This window comes from Passer domesticus, chromosome 6 (assembly GCF_036417665.1).
Source record: "Passer domesticus isolate bPasDom1 chromosome 6, bPasDom1.hap1, whole genome shotgun sequence".
Taxonomy (NCBI): domain Eukaryota; kingdom Metazoa; phylum Chordata; class Aves; order Passeriformes; family Passeridae; genus Passer; species Passer domesticus.
The window spans coordinates 60,820,984-60,841,305 of record NC_087479.1 but is presented as its reverse complement, the minus strand read 5'-3'; the positions used below and the strand labels follow the sequence as shown (position 1 = coordinate 60,841,305).

The 20,322-nt window shown below is 40.5% G+C and overlaps 1 protein-coding gene and 1 long non-coding RNA gene across 9 annotated transcripts in view; both read left to right on the top strand.

The window, feature by feature from the left end:
* The first annotated feature begins 3,771 nt into the window (after positions 1 to 3,771).
* Positions 3,772 to 9,196, top strand: LOC135302202 (uncharacterized). 2 transcript variants are annotated; one of them, XR_010363903.1, is made up of 3 exons: positions 3,772 to 4,510; positions 4,598 to 4,837; positions 6,508 to 9,196. It is a non-coding gene; the product is annotated as an uncharacterized LOC135302202 (long non-coding RNA). The 2 variants fall into 2 exon arrangements; XR_010363902.1 differs by lacking the exon at positions 6,508 to 9,196 and having other exon boundaries at positions 4,598 to 4,947.
* Positions 9,197 to 18,470: 9,274 nt separating this feature from the next.
* The window catches only part of LUZP2 (leucine zipper protein 2), a 151,334-nt gene continuing 149,482 nt past the window's right edge, over positions 18,471 to 20,322 (top strand). For 2 of the 7 annotated variants that reach the window (XM_064426194.1, XM_064426193.1), the window contains exon 1: positions 18,471 to 18,897. In XM_064426194.1, coding sequence (XP_064282264.1) covers positions 18,836 to 18,897 — 62 coding nt within the window. In that variant the 5' untranslated portion in view covers positions 18,471 to 18,835. The remainder of the gene's footprint in view (positions 18,898 to 20,322) is intronic. The other 5 variants (XM_064426191.1, XM_064426192.1, XM_064426190.1 and 2 more) reach the window with 4 other exon arrangements.

The window sequence follows — 20,322 nt, the reverse complement described above, 5'->3', positions numbered from 1 at the left end:
TTACACATAGTATTTCTTAGGAGAATAGCCATTTAATAGGAATTTGGGTGACTGGGGTTGTGTGTCTGCTTTTTGCTTACCAATGCACTTAGAGAGGCAACCACAAAATAAAGGTAATAGGCGATTTGGCAATAATATTCATATTTTTCCACTTTTCTCCAAGGCGATTATCACCAGAACCTTTTGGGGGAGGGGCCACTGAAATCTGCTTTCTAGAGGAGACCCTTTCAGAGTTTTCCTCCCAAATTTGCGCTAAATCAGGACACGTTCAACACCTGATCTGGTAAGCAGATCACTGTCTCTTTTGACTATTCTGATTTAACATGACTATTGTTGTAAATAAGATGAGGGTAGATTTATTATTACCGCCAATTTTAAAGATGCAACATGAACTATTACATAAAATGATGTTTCACTATATTGCCAAAGTTACAAAAACTGAAAATCTTAATTTATTTAAAAATTTGGATAAACTGAAAATATATCATAACAACCTAGGAATGTTAATGGAATGTTACATCCTATTTCTGCAAGGTAGGCAAATATGACGCATGATATCAGACAGAATAAGATATTAGTGATGGAATTGTCAAGAATATATTAATATTCTTGATTCTGCCTAGAAATAATTTGTATATGAATAAGGCAAATGACCCACACTGACATCCTGAGAAAACTGTGCCTAATTAAATATGAAAGCCTGAATAGGCCTATTTTTGCATGTAGAAGAGGATGTCTTTGATAAAAGGATCATTACAAGATCTGCAAGAAATTATGAAATTGCAACCTGGGTGTTGCAAACGTTTCTTCTCTAGGTATTAGCAGTTATAATATTGATCAAGGTAAGTAGTCCTACACATTATTCTTCTATTATTCAAGTCTCTGTGTAATACAACAGCAAGTATTGGTGCTTTTGGTGCTTCTTCCAAAGGATTCATGCAGAACTGGTGAAAATTCACTCAAAAATGGGAAATGCAGCCTATTGGGTTACTTTAATATATGTAGGACTGATGTATAGCACTTCCTTTTTTATGGAGGTAAACTGCTGGAAAATACTTTAAATGTTGAAAAATTTTATGCTGAAACAGCATTAAATGAGAAACAAAAAAAGGACAGTCCAACTAGCTTAAAGGAATTTGCAATAATCACTGTTCCATAGTACATCTTTAACATATGAATGTTAGAAAACACATTAATGTGATCACTAACAAATGACAGAAAGCTGCTTAAAGCAGAAGGTGAAGTAATGTTCCATGTCATATCAAGTGTCTCTTGAGTTCTTCAAAAACACTTTCATTTGTTCTCCAAAACTTAAATTATGAACCAACAAGGCAGAAGGATGGACTAGGAGACATATCTGCTTTACAGTTGGATAGGCAGATCACTAAGGAGTGTCTGATACAGATCTGCATAAGCTAGTACCCAAAGTTGGTATACTTGAATTGCCAAACATGCTGCTTCCTCTCAGAACTGCTTGTTCCCCACATGGAGTGTGGGTTGGTTGTTTGCATGGGTCTTTTTTATGAAAAATGGTATGGTCTTCCAGTCTTTTCTAAATTCTAAATAGTTGCAGCAGGAATATGTACTCTAACATTTCTTCACAGTTATGTCTTACATATGTTAGGTTTTCAGTATTGCTAAAGCAGTAGTTCGAATTTTTTTCCCCATGTAGCTACTACACTAGGAATCTGATATAGTGTAGAAGCTTCAGATCATAATTTTTTTATGCTGTTATACATTAATTTGTTGGTATGTATTGTTCTTAATATTTATTACTGCCCTGAAATTATTATCTTTATAAATTAATAGTAAATACTATTAAAATTAAGTGTAATAAAACCTTCAATTAAAAATCCCTGTTTCATGACTGAAATACTTTATCAAATTATCTGTAATGGAAATAAATATCATCCTCTTGCTAGTATAGGAGGAATGACTAAACTGGGAATGTCTATGAGTGGTTTTACCAGCACAGAGTTCTCATTTGCTGTTATGGTGGCTGCTGCTTCCAGTGCCAGGTACTTGACAGAGTCAGTAAAAAATCTTATGTGAGTTTGCTCCCGAAAGCAGCTTGATGCTTCTTTGGGAGTAGTACTAGAGAACTGTAAACAGAGATGAAGCACAGCTGAGGGACAAATGTGACATCAAGCAAAGGTCCAGGCTATAGCTGAAAGAAATTTAAGGTGGACCTTGTGCCTAAGTGCTGTCTGCAGACTACTCTGGGTAGCTACCAGCTCGTCTTTGACTCATGGGTCAGTCCTTGCAGTAGGTGCTGCAGCAGAAACAGAGTAAATGAAGAGTGAGCAATATCTCTCTTGTTGGAAAATCAGTCCAACTAGGATGGAAGTCTGTGGTTTAAGGAAAGCCTGTGAAAGCTGTTGCAAGAGAAATAGAGTGAGGGCCGTGTAAAGACCTAGGAAGTCTGTTCTTCCCATTTTTCAGTGGTTTGCACTACAGCTGGGGGAAGTTCTTCAACTGTCCAGACATCTCTCTTCCTATTGCTGTCAGAAGCAGGGATGGATTTATGTGTCTGTGGAACTAGTCCTGTGTCCTCATGACTTGTTTTGTCTGCTGAATTACTGTGTTGAATAATAAATGAAAGCAAAACACAGCCCTCAATTGCAGTACTTGCAAGTATTGCAGTACAGAATTGCAGTACTCAAGTAGGGCTGAAACTCTCTTCAGATTTATCAGATATGATACTAATATATTTTATTTAGAAAGTGTAATGGAGGGATTTGTGGCAATTTTGAAAGAGTTAATACTTGTTACCTATTTTGTGACATATTAAGGGGGTTGTTTTGAAAAGGAGGGAATAAATAAACAGTATATATTTAACTATAAATTTTATATAACTTAATTTACACTTTAAACACTTCTTACAGACAGTTCTTACAGACCTTCTTAGAGGTAGTTGCCTAATACTGTTAGAAAAGATTCTTTTCTTTAGGTCTGGCTTTATTAAAGTGAAGTTCTCTAAACATTTCTTTGATCAACACAATTGTGTTGGTTTTGCGTGGTCTGGTTTTTGGTAGCAGGGGGGCCACAAAGGTGGTTTCTGTGAGGAGATGCTAGAAGATTCCACCGTGTCTGACAGAGCCAGTCTCTGATGGATCAGAAGATGGACATCCTGCTGGCCAAGACTGGGACAATTAAGAGATTATGGTAATGCCTCTGTAAAAACATATTTAAGAAGAAATCAAAGCAAAATGTTGTAATTTTCCAGGAAGAGTAGGAATAAGAACATATAAGAGAAACAGCAATAGAGACACCAAGTAAAGAAGAAGGAGGAAGAGGTTCTTCAGTAGCTGGAGCCGAGATTCCTCTGCACCCATAGTGAGACCATGGTGAAGCAGCTGTGTCCCTGCAGCCCCTGGGGATCCAGGGGGATGGAGAGATCCAGCCCCAGCCCCCGGGGATGGAGAGATCCACCCCCAGCCCCCGGGGATCCAGGGGGATGGAGAGATCCACCCACAGCCCGTGGCGGAGGTGTCTGTGTGTCTTGGTATGAAAGAGGTGGCTGTTAAGGCAAGCAGAAGCCTCACTTGGAATGGAAAATGGCTCCGAATTATTATAATTTTGAAATTAGGAGGCTCTCAGGCAAAGGTAAGGGAAGAGCAGTAGCAGTTCTTCACTCGTGTGTATCTCAGGGCAGAGAAGGAACAGCTCCGGCCCTGACCCCGAGCCCAGGCCCGGCCGCTCTCGGCCGCGGCGCTTTCCCCTCAGCGCCGCTCCGGCACGGCCGGCAGGGGGCGCTGCGGCGCGGGCTCGGCCGCCTCTCCCCACACAGTAATGGCGGACACAGGTGGCAGAAAGGGATGGAGAAGGCGCTTCACCTTTAGGAGGTGCCGATCCTGGTGCCCACTCTGGATAGCCAAAGGAGCTGTAGCAGGCACCTCGGAGTAGCAAATTGGAAAAGCAGGGATAGGTAGATGAGATGCATCAGAAACTCGACAATTGCAGCTGGAACTGCGGGAAGTCAGGGCAGGGCAGGCAGTGCGAGTTACAGTGTAGCAAAGAAACCACTGAGCAGTGGCGGAGAAAGGGCGGGGGCTGGCCAGTGGCCACCCCGCTCCAAACTGGGCATCCCTGTGTTTCCCCTGAGGCACGGGGGCAGGAGGTGAAGGTCCTTTGCTTGGTGAGGTAGGGTGTTGGTAAGGTTGCAGTGCAATGGCCACTCTCAGGAGTGAGGGCTCACCTCACGGCACAAGAAGCAGGACTGGGCTCGGCTCCGGTGGTGGCAGCGAATCCCGCCCCTTCAGGCAGCAGGCCGACCATCCTCCTCGGAAACCGAGAGAGCAAGAGCAGCTGACTAGCTAGCACCCAGCCCCATTTTTTCCCAGCCCAGCTCTCCGCTCTTCCCAGAGAAACCCCCAGGTGAAGAGAGAGCCAGCTGCACCCCTCCCCTGAGCTGGGACAACTTCTTTTGCCTCTCTTAAGTACCCGGTCCTTATCGTCCCTTAGCAACAAAAATGGGGGGAAATTCCCTAAGAGAAAAGAAAAATAAAAGGTAAAAACCCCAGCCCTAAGCTCCAACACCGCACCTGAATGGGTGGAAGCCTTGAGGAGGCTGTGATCCTGCCGGTTTTCCAAGCAGGAGAGCTGACTGAGGGAGGGGGCCCTGCTTCCAGGCTGGAGTAACCTGTCTTTGGAGAGCTGCACCCTGTGGAAGAGTGACCCACACCACGGGAGTTTTGGGAGGATTGTGAGATTGGAGACACGCTGGAGAAGGTCGCAGAGAACGTGGGAAGGGACCTCACAGGGGAACAACTCTGCCCAAGCAGTGGAAGAAAACTGAACTGACCAAACCCCCCCACCCTCTCTCTCTGCACTGAAGGTGGGAAGGAGGGAAGTGTTGAGGGGATAAAAGGTGGTTTTAAGAGCTTATTTATAATTTTTCTGCTCTGATCTTGTTAGTAATAAATTCACTTTATATCTTCAAGTTGAGCCTGTTTTGCCCTTGGAGTGTTTTCTCTCAGTCTTTAACTCATGAAGCCTTCCTTAAATTTTCTCTTAGCCCAGCTGTAGCAGGGGAGGGTGACTGTGTGGCTTTCATGGATGCCTGGCATTTGGCTAGTGTCAACCCACAACAACAATTTACCAAGTTCTGATCTTAACTGACACCATTAGTAAATCAGAAATTTCTCTACTTTTCTAATGACAGAAGAAGACTGTCTCTCAATTGCAGAAAAAGTCATTAATATTTGTCCAGTAAAGAACAATCTTAAACCCAAATATGATCAAGTGAAAGAGTATAGCAGAGGAGCTGATAAGTATTACAGGGTTTGATTTTTTTTTTTGTAGGAGGGGGTTTAGTCTCTTTCTTTCCATGTTATTGAATATAAAGGTTTTGCTTGTGCTCTGTAGGGTTTTTGTCTAAATCTAATTTTATGAACTCTGAATAAAAGATAAAGTGTTCACATTTCTTGAAAATTTGTTAATGAAAATATATAACTTCTTTCTGGTTTAGTTGAATATTGTTGTCAGGGATCAAAAAATTGAAGGAAAGACATTTAAAATCTTACTATCATATTAGGGATGGCAAATTTATTTTCAAGCCAGCTGTACTGAAGTACATTATAACAGTATTTCTCAGAAGTATGAATAAAAGAGGATGATTGAAGTGGCAAAATTATAGCAATTTTAATGCATAGATCTCAGCTGAATTAACTTTCTGGATGACTTGATTCTGATAGACTCAGACAGTACAGTTTGAGGTGCAGTTCAGTAATTTGAATTAGGTCTGATTGCTGTTTTATGTAAGTTAGACACACATCTGATGACTAACCTGCACTACATGGAGTGATGCATCTGATGACTTAGCCGTGTCACTTGAGTTCTCCAATTTTGTAAATACTTCCAGCTGTAAAATGTTTGAGTTCCAAATTCCCTAAGCATCCTGGTAATGATTCATGCTGTTACTGTTTATAACCTCTTATAGAACTGAATTTCTAGTGTCTAGCTGACTAATGTATTTATCACTTGAAGCAGAGGCGGGGGAGCGGGGATAAATTTGTAACAACTTCTTTTATGTCAATTATCAAAATCTGAAGAACAGTCTTTTCCCTGAAAACTTGACATATATAAGGGGAAAGTTAAGGTGTTTTATAGCAACATCAGTTCAAGCTCATTCTTCTTTGTGGATTAGTAAGCAGGAATTTTTATTCAAGATCTGCCCTCAAGTTACATGAAATAAAAAAATACAAAATTCCATATCTGAAGAAAAAATGTTCAACTTTTCCCTTCCTTCTCTGCAGAAAGAGTAAAGGGATTAAAGCTATGCGGTAAAGAGAACACACTGAAACCAGCTTTTTTGTACCATTTTGTTCCCTGTGAAAAAGCTGACTGTTTAACCTTTACATTACAGTTCACAGGGTTCTAAGCTGTAGAAGGATGGGACTTGGACAGGAAGTAGCATTGTCACATATTGTTTACACTGGTAAATTAAATTGTAAATTGTACAACAGGTTTGAAGTCATCAATAATTTTATCTCATTCCCCTGACAGGTAAAATGCATGAGCTTCAAAGCATTTTTGTTGGCACTACTTCAGTCTGATCCTGAACGACAGCTAGCAAAAAATAAGACACTGAAAAAGAACAAAACAAACAACAATAACAGCAAAAAACCACAAACAAAAAATTCTAGGGAAGTTACCACTTGTAACTGGTGTTCCCTTAGCAAAGAGTCTCTCTTGATCAATTCCCCATGGCCCCCACCCTTTCTTAGAAAGAGAGAAAATAATTTCAAATCCATTTTGTAGCTTTGTATTATCCTACCTTTTGAAATACAACTACCCTGAATAACAACTGCTTCTGCAAGTCTCTATCTGTTGTCATTTCCATACTGTCCAGGGATTTTTTTCTTGTTGTTATTTATTTTACTTCTTTTTTTTCACCTAATGACTGGGGTGCCAAAAAAGGGACACATAGATGAAGAAAGGGGAAGAGCTTACTCAGAACAGAGAGACGTCTGTTTTGGTTTAGAATACATGGTAATTGAACCAGCAATGTGAATTTATTTCCAGGATAATAATTCAGGAGCAACTGATCTTCCAAATATCCATCCTGAATATTGTAGAAAAATTGGAAGTTGGTAGTTCTTTCCGGTAATTTAATCAGCTTTTGTGTTTGGTCTTTGCAAGAGACTGGCAACTACTGGAGCAGCTGAGAGACTGTTCCTTAATTGCTCTGAACTGCACAATAGAAAATTCATCAATAATTTTCACAATTGTTTTTGGAAGAGAAGCTGCTTATCATGTCTCATTGTGCAAGAGCACAGTAGCACTAAGAGCAAATTGCATTGGACTTAAGTACTTTTCTAATTAGAATAGCAAATAGGGGAGTTGGGCTGGTTTGGGTTAAGATATTGTAATTATCCTTAGTGTGAGTATATTTAAATGGATAAAATGGAAAAATGGAGTGAGTACACTAGTTCTGTCTTCTGTTATATTTAAAAGACATCTCAGCTATATAATATTTACTTGCCTCAGAGCATTTCTGCAGTCAAGTCTACTGAGATTATGGATCTGAAGATTTGCCCAAGGTTGGGGAGAAATCATAACATAATATTATTGTGTACTGAATATAACCTGTAACTTTAAAAATAGGAAGACTTTTCTGTTCAGAATTATTGGTTCTAAAGAAAGCTCAGTAGTTCCTTGTGTGGAAGAGTGCAAACAGGGAGAAGTCCATGATGGCTCTGAAGAGTTTAAAGGTCAGGACACTGGCATTTGGAAGACTGTGGTGTAGGAACACAATTTCCCTGGAGGAGAGCAAACAAGGAAGCAGAACCTAGCTACCCTAGATACTATGTATTAAGGTTCTCAATCATGTAGATGTTATAAAACTAACTTGGTTAATTGTCACTTGTCACTTACAGTGCTATACCAGACTGTACAATTAAAATTTCTGTGTGACAAGCAGTTACAAGACAGCTGGGAGCGGTAGGGAAAAACAGATAATTATAAACCTGATTTGTGACCCCAATCCCTCTTCTTTATGTCAAAAGCTATGACAGAATCAAGCCCAAATTAAGAAGCAACAATAAGAAATTCTTGGACTATTGAATATTAAAGGTCGCTTAGTACAAAAGTGTAAAAGTCAAAGAAAAATATAGGAAAGTTGATTGGAGAGGATTTAACTACTTAATATGGAATGCAGGTTGTGATGTTTCTTAACGGAATGAATAATGCTCTTAAAGAACACTAAGTATACCTTTGCACTTTGTACATATATGCTGATTTTTAAAGTTACTCATAACATTTATAGAACTCTCCATGGTTAAATATTGATTTTGAAAAGATCAGCACTTTCATATTCCAGCCTTCACTAGCTAACAAAAAGCTGAAAGATTATATAAAAAATTCTTCATAAACTGGTATGTCTCTCAATAGATTTCAGTTTAGTCAGGGTAAAGATTTGAAATACCATGGTCTGCCCTAGATTAATAACAAATCTCAGTAGAAATGCTGAAATAAGGTATGGAGGGAGCTAACCTTTCCATCCCACCTGTTCTGTTATGGGTGAAAACCACTAGCCAATAAAGTCTCTGTACAGCGTAAATCCATGCTGATAATTCTTTCATACTTCAGAAGGGTAAATAAGCCCTTTCTTCAATTCCTATCCCTTTATTGGGTGATAGTAAATACAAATATATTACTGCATACTTTGATTTGCTTTACGTTGACAATGGACTTACCCTTTGGGGAGTCACAAAACAGAAATTAATATTGAGGACAATTTAGCTATAAACTTGATAATTCCACGGAATACAAAAATTACATTGTTTGATTTTGAGGCTGAAGTAACATGGACACTTCAGCCTTGCTTGCTAAGAATCCAAGCCATGTCCTTCTGTAACTGCTGCTTTGTTTAGAAACCAAAACACTCCATTATGCCTTCAACACTGATGGAATGTAAGACTAGATGAGCAAAAATGTGTCAGAAGAGATTTGCAGATAATGTGATGACGTAAATAATTCTTTTTTATAGTAAATTCTTTTTGATTTTTTTTTCTTTTTTTTCCCCCTAATTTTTATTTCAGCTATCTTCATATAGGACAGCCTTGCATTGGTATCTTGGCTACAAAAAATGATCCCTTTTTGAAGTAGGCCTGTTAAATTACCATTCTTTGAACAGTTTATTGTAAAATATGAAAAATACACCAGATTAAATTCAGAATTACCTATGCTGTGAGAAAGATGCAGAATAAAATTTCAGAAAGACTGATCTAGAAAGACCAGAAAAACTTGGGGGTCTTTTTGTATCTTTATAGTGAAGGTGATGTTAGAAAGTGAATATAACCACAAGTTCAGGTGAAAATATAGGATCAGCTGGTTCCAAATACATGGTTTCATAAATGTAAATTATGTAATAAAGTCATATAATATGTATTTATCATGTGTCTTTAAGCAGACCTTTAGGAAGCTCAGTATTGGGCTTAGCACGGTATTATCACCTTTGAAATTCTGCCTGAATGTGTTTGCTCCCTATTTTAAACAGAGGTGGATTAAATACCTCAAGTGTCCTAAATGTAAAGTGCTCTGTATCACAAAAAACTATTCAATACAGGGTAGAATGAAGACTCAGTTTTTCTAGTGAATTACACTAAAAAGCACTTTTTCTACAGGGTTTTATAGAAATGCCAGTGTACCAGGGCCAAATCATGCTGCCACACACATAGTTCAAATAAATTACTGTTCCACAGAACCTGCTGTGGTTAAAGAATGGAATTTGAAAACTTCATAGTTACGTGTGTACGTGCCATGTTCTATGCAGTGCTTTAATGCCTAACTTCTTTGTATGAACTTTTTCATGACCCAGTTCATTGATATGACAAAAATGTCATATCCCTTCTCCAATCTTCTGGCCAGAGTATCTCCACAAAAATAGTTGTTAGATGTTAGACTCCCCATTACAAAAATCCTCACTGTTTTGGAAAGAAATGCAGCAATTCACCTAGCCATAAGGTAACTTAATGGAGGCTGACTTCCAGCTTGTGCCCTGACAGACACTCCCTTGTGTTGTTGCCTATTTCTATGGCTGAGCTTTCCTGCCATTAGTACTGGTACATCTTGCTTTTACTTCTGCTGGTAGAAATCTAGATCAGAGAGGAGAGATGGGAATGGACAAAAGATCTACAGAGATAAGTGTCGTTCCTGTGCTACTGCTCAATGGTTCAGATGCAACTCATTGGATAGATATTTCCCCTAAAATCTTAAAGGACAGCTCGTGAATGAATGAAAATTCCTATTTACAAATTAAAGTAATAAAAGAAGATTATTCCTGTAGAAGGAAAATGTGTTTATCTAGGAAAAAAACCCAAAACCTATATATCTAGCTGGTTGTCATAGGATTTAGGCTGCATTCATTTCAGCATCCTTTTAAGCATTGGAATTCCAACTTGGTTTTTGGAAAATAAGTCTCAGCTTTACCATTTTGCTATCTTGCCACCTTTACTTCTGTAAGGTCTTGAAAAATAAGCATGTATGGGGTGGTGCCTTTCACACTTCTGAGTGTCTTTTCCTTCAGTCCTGCAGCCAACTCCACACAGCAAGACAGGGCTTTTCTCTTTACCTTTTTCACTGTGTTTATCCACATTAGCCTTTCAGGTTTTTCATGTACCTTAAAAGCAGGCTTATGAAGTCTTCTTTTAAATTTTTTTTTTCCTTTTGCATTTATAACAGCTTTTATACTTACATGAGCATAATTTTTCATTCTACTTTATCTAAAAAAAAAAAGAAATTAGGCAATGTCTTGGTTTAAGATAAGTTAAGGGAGCGAACACTCCAAAATGAATTACTGTCCTGGTTTAGAGACAAGTTTAGGAGGAAAATCACCCTGGAAACAATGTTTTGTCAAAAAAAAAAAAAATCCCTTTCTGCCAATAAGAAAATGAATACTAGTGGATGAAAGTAAAAAAAAAATAATTTACAACCAACTGTTTAATGACAAACAGACTGCTCACATGGCTCAGGAAAAAAAAAAGGTGAATAAATGTTAGATATTGAACTGTCAGACCTTACACCCCCCTCCTTCCCGGTGGTTAGATAAAAGGTAGGAAAATAGAGACAGTGGTGAAGGTAATCTGGCCCCTAAGGAGTTACAGCTGTGCCAATTATCAAGCATTAAGAACAAGCCTGCTCTTAATAGGCCACAGCTGGATCCAGTTAAGAGGGGTATTATAAAAGAGCAGGTTGGCTGATAGAGGGGAGAGATGGAGTTTGTTGGCTGTGCTGAGAAGAAGGAGTCAGTGCTGTGAGGAGCTGCCCCTGAGAAACCACCGAGAAGGTACGGAACCTTTGCAGCAAGACGGCAACGCTCCCCCCACTACCAGAGCAAAAAAAAAAAAAAAAAAGAGCCAGGGAAAGAAAAAAATCTACAACATCTGTAACATGGTGGAGAGGAAAAACATGGCACCAGTTCCTGTCTCAGGGAAGAAAAAACCACAGCAAAACAGATGTGAACCTGGTGAATCTCTGCTGTGGGTCCCCTTTTCATAGCAGGTCAAGCTGGTGGATTTGGTGTCCTTTCTCTTGTTGGCTTGGCCGTTCGGAGGTCTGGGGCCAGGATGGAGTGGTCCCTCACCATCCCACTGGTCCCTGGCTGTTTCAAGTCCCATCAGTTGCTCTCTCTGATCTCAGTCACCACAAACATTATCTCATGAAGTGGTGCTGTTAATGTGACAGGTTTCAATCAAGGGCACTAATAAGCCACACAGATTAATTCTATGTATGTGTTTTTGTTGATTTTGTGGATTCATAAGTGGATGTGAAAAGTAACTTTTCACCCAGTGTATTGAGATGCTTCTCCATGAGACTTATGCTTTGCCTTCCTATTTTGCTAAGAACATTTTGCCCTTTGGTAGCTTAACAGATTCTTTAAGAATTCAATTAAATCAAGAAGCATTTCCAAACACAAAAAAACACTCAGTTTGGGGTGAAGGAAGGAGAAGATGGAGTGGGAGAATTTGAGAGAAAAATTGGGGAAAAGGGATGCCAAATTTATTTTCAAAGTTAAAGTAAAGTCTTTGAGAGGAGAGACTTATGCACAGAAGAGCTGAAGCAGTGTCTCTTGTAAGTCACTTGTCCCTTCTGCTCTTCCTCAACCAGTGCTGTTGACTCAGAACTTCTTACATCGCTGAGTCCTGCAACAATAACTAGACCACAGCAATTATCTTTAAGAGAGTACTGATGTGTGTGGCTTTGCCCTTGTTATAGATATATAATGTCATAGTTGGCTCTCTCAATTAAGAGATAGATATAATGTAGAATTTTATTTTAATATGTCATCCCATAGTCCTCTTCCCCCTTGTAATAGCCTTAGTAGTCAAGACAATTAGAGGAGGCTGGCATGTTACCAGGAGGCACGGCATAACAACACTTGACCTCCAATCAAGATGTAAGAAAGTAATCTCCACATGGCACAGGAAGAGTTGGCTGACAAAACTTTGGGAGGGGGATAAGGATATAAAAGGCAGAGCATCCATTTTGTAGATGAGTACATGGCTGGTAGTCCCACAGGGACTCCCAGCACTGAAAAACTTTTTTCTTAGGCTTTTGTTGTAATTTTTGTTAAGGTTTAATAAACCTGTGGAAGTTTAAAAGTGAACAGTTGCTTCTCACACCATTTTGCTATTTTTTAAGATGCTTTTTATCATACTGTATTTCAGAGGTTGTGTTATTACTTGGAAACTCAAGTGTGTCTGACCAGTCTTTTTAAGACACAGAAATGCAGTATGTTGTGTAGAGTGTAAAATGTATCAAATTGCTGTTATAGTTTGTTATAGGTACCTAAAATGGTAGTTCAATACAACAAAAACATAGATACGTGTGCATTTGTATGTGTATGAATATGCCTGTGCATGCATGGATATACAAGTTCATAGGAAAGCTGACATTCTCAGTGCTGCAGTGCTGATACGGTATCTGCCTCATAATGTACTTTGCTTCACAGAGCACTGGACATGAAACTGGAATACTTGAATCCTACTTGTAGCTTTGCCTTAGTTGTAGGGTTTTCTCCCAAATAAAATTTAAGAGTTGCATTTTTAAATTACTCTAAAATAAAGTTCTGATTGGAGGTCAGGTGTTACCACAGTAACCAACCGTCCCAAATGCCCGGATTACCAAGACCATCCCGTGATAACAAATACTATACATTTACAAAACTTCTCTTAACATACATATAATGTTATGTAGGGGCTCTCACCCCTTAATTGTGAAAGCCAACCACCTGATTACTCATTTATAACACTTCCATTCCCTTCCTTCTGAGCAAAGAAAAACAAAATCCCTGACTAAAGTTAATTAAAAAAATTAGGAGTTAAATAATTTTGATAAGGAAGATTTGTGCTAATGTCTTTACAAACAATTCCATGGGTGAGGGTATGGGTCTGAACAAACCTGACTTTCTGAACTTGACAGGAAAATTACATGTTTAAGGGGGGAATACATTTAAGGTGGTTTGGGAAGGCTGTGCCTTTCTAGTACCTCAGCCAATGGGGAAAGGAAGAGGGCAAGACGTGGCTGGGAGTTAAAAAAGGAGGCAGCATCCTCTAAAATTCTGAGAGAGAAAACCCCACAGGTGTGTGCCCCAGTGGACTCTCCCTTTATTTGGATAAAGTTGCAGGACTCCTCTGTCTCCTTCATGGACACTGTCTTTTCATAGCATGATTTTCTGTGCAAAACCAACATCCTGGCCATAATACAGCAATGCCTTAATTCTCTAACACTAAAAAAATATTGTTAGAGAGTTTGGAGGTTTTTTTCCCCCCGCAGTTCCAGTGACATTTCTGCTCTGGCAAGCATAAGCTTGTGTTGTAATTTGCAAAGGGAGACAGTTGGTTCATTTTCCTCTCCAAAGTAGGCAGTAATATTCCTACACTATTGGTGTATTTGGCTAAAATTGCAAGAACCTATGTGACGAGTGTTTGAAGTGTCTTGGAATTTTGCACTGAAACTTCCGTATTTCCTAAGCAGTTTTTAATGCAATATAAAATAATCTTTTGCTTGCTAAGTTAGGAGTAATTATTTATTTAGTAATATTGTCGATTAATTTGAACCAAAAAATGGAAAGCCTTTAATTACAAGAGTAAAAGTCTGATATTTCTAAGGAGTTCTGCATGTCTTATGTGTTCATATAGAATATTTCTATAACGTCTTTGAAGTTGTTGCACATTAATATTTGATCTCTAAGTGTACATAGCACAAATCAACTACAGTCTATGCCTAGAAAAAAGAAAAATCTGCAAGCGATTCTCTCTCATTTTTTTGGTATTGATATATTATTGTTAAGATGCATATTACTCCTCTCAAATAAACATTATAAATACATATTATAATATTGGCTTTTTGAAAATATTAAAATGGATGCTATGTATATAATGTTAAAGTAACATTGCTATAAATATATAGTTTCTATTTCTGCTATTAACTAAACTTAGACAGAGTAGTGAAATAGCTGATATAGTGTCATGGATTGACCCTGGCACAATGTCAGTGCCTCCATGAAAGGTGTATTTCCAAAATGGTTACCGTGAGATGGGACTTGGAAAGAGAACAAAGCAGGCTCTAAGTTGGGAATTGAGGGGAAACACAACACTTTATTAATCTATAACATAAAGACAAGAGGGGAAAAAAAGAAAAAAAACCCACACACAATAATCCACAATGGAAAACCTCCAAAACACTCCTCTTCCCCCACCCCTCTAACACTCAATTCTCAGTCCAATACCATCCTTCACACAACTTCCCCCCAGCTCATCAGGAGAGAGGAGTCTCCCTCTGGCACCATGGGCCTCCCCAGGAAACACAGTGGAACCTCCTGTGCTTCCATGTCACACGCAGCAGCCGCCCGGAGAGAATCTGCCGTGGTGACCATCTTCCTTCCATGTCCAGTGCTCTCACCACTGTCCATGGATCCAAACTGCTCCTTAGGTCCTTTTAAGAATGCCTTGCCCAGTTCCAAGAAGTGGCAGCCTCTCACCATTGAGACACCTGTCCCCCCCATATTCACCCCCTGGGGCCTGGGGGTCTCAGGAACAGAGATTCTTCACTGAAGGCAGAGGGCTCCACACACCCTCACCCTCTATCTCTGCTCCCTCTGCTTCTCACAACAGCTTTGTCACTCCTGGCTTCTGGCCAACCGCCTCCCCCAGGGTGCAGTCTCTACATTACAGGAAGATTTGGTTCTGTCCCGTGGCCATGTAAGAGGAAAGTCCAGCCAAAGGCCACTCCAATCATCTCCTCCATCTAGGGCACTTCTCATCTGCTGGCATTTCTTCACCCACTCAAACCTTCTTCTCATTTGCCCATCCTCCGTCCCCTCTCAATTCTCAGCTGGGGAGGATCAGTGTTTTTACAGCTTCCACTGTCCCTGCACCAAAGGGGTTAAAACCTCAGCCGTGCTCTGCCGGCAACTGGGCACCTTGTCCCCCCTCCCTTCTCCTCCTGGCCATGGTGCCAGCACAAGATATCAAATTTCCAGCCAGCACAGTCTCTATCACTATCACTCTCTCTCCCAGGGGGGCTGCCCAGACATCCCAGGTCTCCTCCACCCCTGCCCCTTGCAGGGCTCCGGCCTCCCTCCCCACAGGCCGCATGGCCTCCCCTGCCCCACCCAGACGCAGCTGGGCAGGGGAGAGGTCACCAGCCTCAAAAGAGAGAGCCCCTCTGGGAATGCTCTGCTTTTAACCCCTGTGTGTTCTCAGAGGCGTATCCAGGTCCCCAGTGGCCACACCAGGTGCCAATTTCAAATCTGGCCACTAATTGGTTTGACCACTTTCCCAGAAACTCACTTCCTGGCCAAACCATGACATATAGTTATGCTTGTGGTAATTGAACTGCCTGCTTGGTTGGGATAACATCCAATGAATGTATGATGAAGACCCCTGCTACTGATACGCCAACTATCAGCACCTGCTCTCTATAGAAAGTATGGACCAAAGTCCAAGCTGGAAGTGGCAATAAGAAGGGACTAAAACCACAGCTGAGAAATGCATGTGCTCTAAAAAGTTGGACATGAGGAGGAGCCATGCTAAACAGTTCTTGGAAAATGTAATCTAGTTTGGGAAAATGTTTAAAAATGCAGAATTTTTTATGAATATGGAATAGGCTTATACAATAGAAAAGGTATGTAAAAAGTGTCTGTGAAAAAGCAGGTGTGCTCTTGGCTGAATGCCAAGCACCTGACCATTAAACTTTTGCTTTATTTTTGTATCCTAATGTCCTTTATTAAACATTTAAATTTTACCAAGATAGTGAACCTCGTTTTTCACACAAACAACTGACCAACTAACCAAAACACAAAACACCCTCCAACTTGTCAAGATCAAGGTCATTTATCTCAACAGGAGGGAGGAAAAGGATGCTTTTTTGTGTCTTTAGGCAAGTAGCTGGAGTACAATCAGGTCTGACAAGAACAGCATTGAAGATTAAGTGCCCAGCCCTTAATTATAGAAATTTACCTCTAAAAAGGCAGGTTTTCATTTTGTCCTACATGCATTTACTGCTAAGCATTGTTTTCACAGTGACGCAATTGTACCTGTGTCTAGCTCAGTATTTAGGGGTACAATTGCTGCAGTCTCTGGTTGGCCTGGCTGTGTATATGCTGTGCTCAAATTGATTGAGGGTTCCCATGGGCCGACCTGAGTTGAGAAAGATTGTTACAAACCCTGTACACTGAGTTCTTGAGGTGTTTACAGGCTCAAACGGAGTCTTTATAGGATACTCACATCAGAGCAGGACTAAAGCAACAGTGCAGGGAAGCATGAAAGCTTGCTGATTGTTCAATCAGTTCTGAACAGGATGGAGAAATTATGCATGGAATGGCAATGTTGTATCTGGGTGATGCAGCACAGTGGTAGCTGCAGATTGCCTGTACTGAAGTCACTCAACCACTTGTGGAGATATTCTCCCATGCAAGCCTGTTAAAACCCTTTGAGGTGAAACCAAGAAGCAGCAGTAGACCTCTCTATTCCATCCCCCACCTCCAAAAGGAAGAGGCAGAGCAGTAATAGAATTTAAAAATAGTTCCTCAAGTTACAAAATTTCACAGGGCTCCTTGAGGTCACTCAGCATTTTTTACTGCCTTGATGCACCAGTACCTTCCCCTCTGTTCCACCCTGTATGAAAGCACATAAAAGGAAGATGAAAGAAGTATTAGCTGCTGATACGTTACTATGAAGTGCCTGGTAGACTGGAAAGCTTTTTCTAGAAGAGAAAATGACAAGCTAACAGTTCTTTTTATGACCTTTTTACCATGCTATCATAAGTATCCATGGTAACATGACTGTTCATTCAAGCTGGTACATAGCATCAAAATAACAGTAAATAAAGGTTTAATTCATGTGGTTGAATAGAATGTGCTGCCAGGTGTGCTGAAAAAGATACCAGAGTTGGGACACAGAAAGTCAGAAATTAATTATTTTGTTCCTTTTTGGCTGTGTATATCACCTTTTCATTTTTTTCTTTTACCTCCCATTATTCTCAGTTTGCTATTGAAGGATGTAATTTATTAATTTTGTTTGTATTCACCATGTACATATCTTATTAAGGGACAACACTGATTTTTTTAAAAGTCTTCCATTCATTTCAAACAGTGAATTTCTGTTTTCTGTGATGGAATGCAAATTACTCTGCAATAAACAGCTGAATGCAATGACTAACCAGTTTAAACTAAGGAAATTTTTATTTTATGCTTGTGATGTATAATGTAGTTTCTGGATGTCTTTTGTACGAGCAGAGAGGCCCATAGGGCCAGATGTCTTTCTGGTTATGACCACAATTCATTCACTTGCAGACAAGTTTGTTTGACTGGGGCTTTGCAGTCTTGCAGAGAAAGATTCCTTCTCTTTACATGTTGTACTTTCATGTGATTTGCCATCAGATGAACTTGTGTTAAGGTAGGCAATTATCTACACAGTGAAAACATTTTTAACCAAATTTGCTGATTTATGTAATTTTTGATTAAGACTGGCAGAATACAACCCCAGGAAACAGAAAAGGGGTATTTATTTCTTTGAAGGTCTTGCCCGTTGCTTCAGGTGATGAAGGGCTTTTAGAGATGACATTGTTCTAGGTCCTGTTCTGGAAGCTATTTCTGCTCCTACCTTCGACTTGATATGGGGTGAATGAACACCTGATTGAAACAGTAGCTTGTGTGTTCCTGCTTTGCAGAAATGACACGTGGCTACGTGTAGTGACAGGCTGCTCTGGGGCTTGACACCTATCTGGAACAGCTCCTGCCTCTCTATCACCTGTCTTGTTTATAGTCACATCACATAAAGACACTAACTGCAAAATACCGGTGCTGTTTTTACTGCGGCTTTCTTAATTTTTTTTTTTTTTTTTTTTGTCTTCCAGGAAGGATTTCTCGGCCGTGCCCCGCTGTCGCCTCGGAATGAAGCTTCGAGCATCACGCCGTAATCCCTCCTCGGCCGCCCCTAAGGGGCGCGTCCTGGCGCAGCTGGCGGGGTGGGCTGGAGCGGCCGCGGGGCGGGCTCCGGGCTGCCGGCGGCTCGGCTGGCAGCGCCCCGCGGTACCGCTCCGCAGCTCCGAGCCCTGCTCGGCCGTGCCCCGCGGTACCGCTCCGCAGCTCCGACCGCCCTGCTCGGCCGTGCCCCGCGGTACCGCTCCGCAGCTCCGAGCCCTGCTCGGCCGTGCCCCGCGGTACCGCTCCGCAGCTCCGAGCCCGCCGCTCGGCGGTCCCCTCCTCACGCCGTCTGACTGCGCTGGCGGAGGCGGAACCTTTCCGCAGCTCCCTTGGCGAGGTGAGGTTGGAGGAGACGGGGGCAGAGTCGCTGTGAAGAAGCGGAGCAAACGGAGGAGGGGCAGTATGAAATTCATCGCTGCTTACTACGTGCTGCCTCTCTTTCCTGCTCTGGTCATTGGCACTAGGTGAGTACCGACAGCTATTTTCCTTAGAGTGCTTCTGTTTTGTTTCCTTTCTCAGATTCAGTGCTTTAAAGAGAAATAATACAGATTTCAGGTCTTACTGGGGTGTTAAGTTTAGAGCAAAGATCGATCGTCTCTGATTCTTATCTGTCTCGCTCCCGCTCCTGATCGTCTCAAGACTGAATGTTTTCTTGGTGGTTGTTTGTTTGTTTGTTTGGGGTTTTTGTTGGTTTTATTTTGGTTGCTTGGTCGATTTTTTTTTTTTTTGTGCTGGGAAAGAGATGCTCCTGTATAATTTGACCCACAGCTTGTGGGGTGTAACAAGGCAGTGACAAATGTAAGCTTTATCTATAGAGCAGTTAAACCAGACAGGCTGCATTTAATTTTAAAGAAAGGCAAACAGGTGAAACAGAATTGCTAACGTTTTCCCTTATAGACTGCAAAAAACACCTAAAAACACTTGAACAATCTCATCTCAGGAGTTTATATCTGAATAATGACTGGGGACTTACTTTTTTTACTGTAAGATATTGTAGTGTTATCTCAATGCCAGTAAATGTATAAAAAGTTGCTGCAGTCTAGAATAATTCCTTTCTGTGAAAGTGTAAGTGTGAGAAAATATGAACAAAATATATTGCAGCTTAAAAATAAACCTGATCTGACTATGCAGTGTTCTGATAATGTGATAGAAAATGTGTTCTGCACACTTGCTCAGAGATAGTATATTGTCTGTGTTGTCAGTATAATATGTTCAGCAAAGAAAAGGCAAAGCTGAGACATGATATCCCATTGTCTTCATCTACACAGGTGAGAAATTAATGTTGGGTAAAGAGCAGATCTATTATGATACTGCTGTTTAGACTGCTTAACTTCCAGTTCCTCATCAGTAAATCAAGCTGAAATTTTGACTGTGGTATTTCTCTGATGTGCTGGAATAACGCAGAAATAAATGCATAATAAGTAGTAATGAGTCTTTAAAGCATGTTCTTGGAGGATATATGCGTGTACATTTTTCAGGAAAATGTGACTTTTTCCTTTATGCTCTGTCTTCTCCTTTAAAATGGTTATCAAAGCATCCTTTTGCAGAAGCACTGCACGTTTTAAGGCTTACAACATGAGCTGTTCACATGAGATGTAAAAAGAAAAGACAAAAATGTGTGCCTGCTACATAGTCAAGTAAGGGACAGCAGGAGCTGCACACACAGGCAAATAGTAACTGAAAATTTCTGAACAGGAAAATGTGTGAATACAGGGAGAAATCAGGAAATTGCTTCAATTAGCCAGTAACTTCCTTACTTTAGAATGGGTTTTTATTGGCACAAGGAGGGTACTTTTTTGGTAACATTTCTGGTTAGGGGTTCCACAGTGGTGGTCCCTATGAGCCATGCTGATGTGCTTTGGAATGTAGCCCTTGGAGGAATATATTGT